Source organism: Nothoprocta perdicaria, unplaced genomic scaffold (genome assembly GCF_003342845.1).
Source record: "Nothoprocta perdicaria isolate Ctin4 unplaced genomic scaffold, notPer1 scaffold_7, whole genome shotgun sequence".
In the NCBI taxonomy this organism is placed as follows: Eukaryota; Metazoa; Chordata; class Aves; order Tinamiformes; family Tinamidae; genus Nothoprocta; species Nothoprocta perdicaria.
Window position 1 is genome coordinate 1,304,449 of NW_020455976.1, and position 3,130 is coordinate 1,307,578.

Genomic DNA, 3,130 nt, shown 5'->3' on the forward strand with positions numbered 1-3,130 from the left:
GCCCTGCCCTGCCGAGCAGGGCACGAGCCGGGCCCGGAGGCCGCCCTGGCCCGGGGCTGCTGCCGCCCTTCCCGCTGCGAGCCCCGCGCTGCCCCCGCGTTTCCTCTCCCTTCACACGGTGACTCACCGCGCAGCGAGCAAACAGCCCGGGGCGTTTTGCCCGGCTCGCTGCAGCCTGGCCAGGGGAGCGGAAGATCGGCCTCGTTCTCTCAGCAGCCCGGCGTGGGGCGCCGGGGTTTGTCCCTGGAGGGYAGATTGTCTGCGGGACTTCACCCCSAGTGCCCTGCTCCGTGGCTGYTGCGGAGCGCTGGGAAGGAGCTGCTTTGGGAGCTGCTCTGGGGATGCCACGTGCTTGTCTGCCSGGGCTGGGGCTTCTCCTGGGAACCACGTGGCTGCGGCTCCCGGGCCACGGAGCTGTTTCTGCATCTGCTTCTCATCTTCTGCTCCCAGGCTGCGAGCTGAGCAGCAGCACCAAATCCTACACGTTTAAGGTGGATGAGGAGGATGACTCCGACCACATCCTGGCTCTGTCTGTGGTAAGAGGCACGAGGGTTAGCGGGGCTCCCCCTCCTCGCCGCAGCCYGCCAGCTCCCCCCTGCTTGCCGGGCTCGCTGCCCTCGGGAGCGGATGGTGCGGGGCTGGTGCTTTCCCTCCTGTGCAGGGGCGCAAGCAAAGCCAGGAGTGTCTAGGGGCTGCTCAGTGTGGGCATCCTCCAGGTACAGGGTGAAGGAAGGTGTTTTTCCCTGTGTTAGGCCTTGCTGGGGCCTATAGCAGAACACAGGTCCCCACCAGGCAGGTCTCTGGCCTGCTGCTCTCAAGGGAGCACTCAAGGCTTCGCTCATGTATTTCCTGGCTCTTTCTGGGAGTCACTGTCTGGCCTGGGAACACAGGAAGTGCCAGCACRGCTCCACAGAAAATGCAGCCCACATGCTGTGTCCTGAGGCAATTGCAGGATGGCTGTCCCAGCTGGAAAGGGCACGGAGCCTCTCAGCAGGCAGCGAGGGGACCATGGCTGCGGGGAGGGATTTTGTGCTCTCTCTGGGAATTRGCAGCCAGTGCATTCATGCAACAGGGGTTCATGTCCCTGTCGTGCCCGTTTGCACAGTGGCATCTGCACACAGTGCTTGTGTAGCAGCCAGGCTGGTAGCATTGCCGTGGGTCGCTTGTCCCGAGGAGAGGCCCGACTATCCCTGCTGCACTTCTTGGGAGGGAAGTAATTCCCAGCCTCTGCTCCCTCCAGGTTTGCCTCACGGACGGTGCCAAGGATGAGTGCAACGTGGTGGAGGTTGTCGGGCGAAACCACGAGAACCAGGAGATCGCGGTGCCGGTGGCGAATCTGAGGTTGTCGTGCCAGCCCTTGGTAAGGGAATGCCAGGGGGCTCGGGGACTGCACAGCTCCGGGTGTTTGCAGACCTTTCCCTTGGGGCCCTGGYCACGAGCTGGTCTGCTTTTCCCTGGGGAATGTCTGGAGTGGCCATGGCCGGGCTGCAGGTGCCTCCTGGTGTGTGCACGTACTGCTCAGTTCCRTCACTCCTGGCTCCAGATTCCCTCCCAGCCCCTGCATCCTGCGGGGATGCGCCCTTGCCACCTCTCTCTGCCCAAGCTAAAATGTGTTTAACAGAGTACCCTGATGACTGGTACGGGACACCCTGTTTTTSTCTCTGTTTCTGATATTTCCTGCACTCTGTCTCTTTGCAGCTGAGTCTGGACAACTTCCAGCTGCAGCCTCCGGTGACTTTCCGCCTGGCCGCGGGCTCTGGCCCCGTGCACGTTGCCGGCTGGCACCAGATCAGTAAGGACCAGTGGGTGGGAGACGCTYGGGATGGATGAAGGGCATGGAGGGGCTTCCTCCATTGGAATACCTGCTTTCCCTGGGGAGCCTGGGGGAGAAGCGCCTTGGTGCTGCCCAGCGTGTGTCCAGCAGTGCCCCCTGTGTTTGTTCCTGGGGGATTCRTCTCCCCAGTGTTGAGCCCTACCCAGGAAAAGGATCTGGGTGACCCATAGTGTCTCCTCTTCCCATGCCTCTCTGTCACCATTCCCATCTGAGACCTTCCTCCAGCTGGGACGTGACCTATTCCCCATGAGCTCTTTGGGCTGCTCTGTTCTTTGGGTGTTTTAGGGGAAAAACATATTTTCAAAAGTGAGTAATAGAGTTATGTGCATGTCCCAGTGCAGAGGGATGATGACTCCTTTGAGGAGGAAGACGACATGTCTGAGGATGAGATTGCTCCCATCATGCCAGCCAAGAAGCAGCGAGGGAAGCAGTAGCGGGTCTCCTGGCAAGGTGAGGGGCTGGGCAGCACTGGGATGTCCCATGTCCTGTGGGAAGTGCTGTGGGTGGAAGCTGTCCTACCAGGTGGTGGTGGTGTGGAGGGGGCACATGAGGCTGCCCACCTCAGGATGCTGCTTCTTTCCACAGGTACTTGCTGGGACTCCTAGGACGACTTTTACCTCGGACACCTCTTTCCTGGACCTCAACTTTTGCTGCTTTCTCATGTACCTTTTTGAGGGGTGAGGTGCAGGAGCTACTCCCAGCAATGGGTGGCTCCTCTCCCACGGCCCTGGAAAGTTGATCCCAAAATGGGGTTGGTGCTGCTGGTCTCTCCCCTCTCCCCCGTCTCTGGAGCCAGGGATGGTGGAGGGGGTCCTTGTCCTGTGCCTTTTCACTGTCCTGCACCTCTGCTCCGTGCACCTCTCTTCCTGGCTCCAAGACACCCTCTCCTGGCCCTGTCCCCAGGGCCTGATGCACAGCCAGAGGTGGGGGATAGTTTCACTGAGAATACCTTCAGTTTGCTTTTCTTTACACACGACTGGATGATTTTTACATAGCTACAAGTGTTATGTGAAGCCAGGGCCTGGGCTGCCTCCTCACTTGTGGGGCGGTGGGGTGGGGGCTCACGGTCTATCTGGGATCTGGGGGGAGGCGCTGGGTCAGACTGCTTTGTAAAGAATAGTTTTTACACTTGGAATAAAGGTCTCGTGTGTCAGCTCTGCGGCGCGGGGGTCACTGGTGGCTGGCACGTCCCTGGCCCGTGGGTCAGTGTCCATTCTGGCACTCCGTGTGTGTCACACTGCCTGCTGTCCCTAAGAACCACCATGAACCGTCTGGCCCTGTGGGCCTTGTAGGTAC

The 3,130-nt window shown here is 60.4% G+C and overlaps 1 protein-coding gene across 1 annotated transcript in view; it reads left to right on the top strand.

Moving 5' to 3' along the window:
- The window catches only part of NPM3 (nucleophosmin/nucleoplasmin 3), a 3,327-nt gene extending 527 nt beyond the window's left edge, over nucleotides 1-2,800 (top strand). The window contains exons 2-6 of the mRNA XM_026050722.1: nucleotides 451-536; nucleotides 1,241-1,360; nucleotides 1,699-1,792; nucleotides 2,171-2,284; nucleotides 2,420-2,800. Of these exons, the coding sequence (XP_025906507.1) occupies nucleotides 451-536; nucleotides 1,241-1,360; nucleotides 1,699-1,792; nucleotides 2,171-2,268 (398 nt within the window). The 3' untranslated portion in view covers nucleotides 2,269-2,284; nucleotides 2,420-2,800. The remainder of the gene's footprint in view (nucleotides 1-450; nucleotides 537-1,240; nucleotides 1,361-1,698; nucleotides 1,793-2,170; nucleotides 2,285-2,419) is intronic.
- The last annotated feature ends 330 nt before the right edge of the window (nucleotides 2,801-3,130 follow it).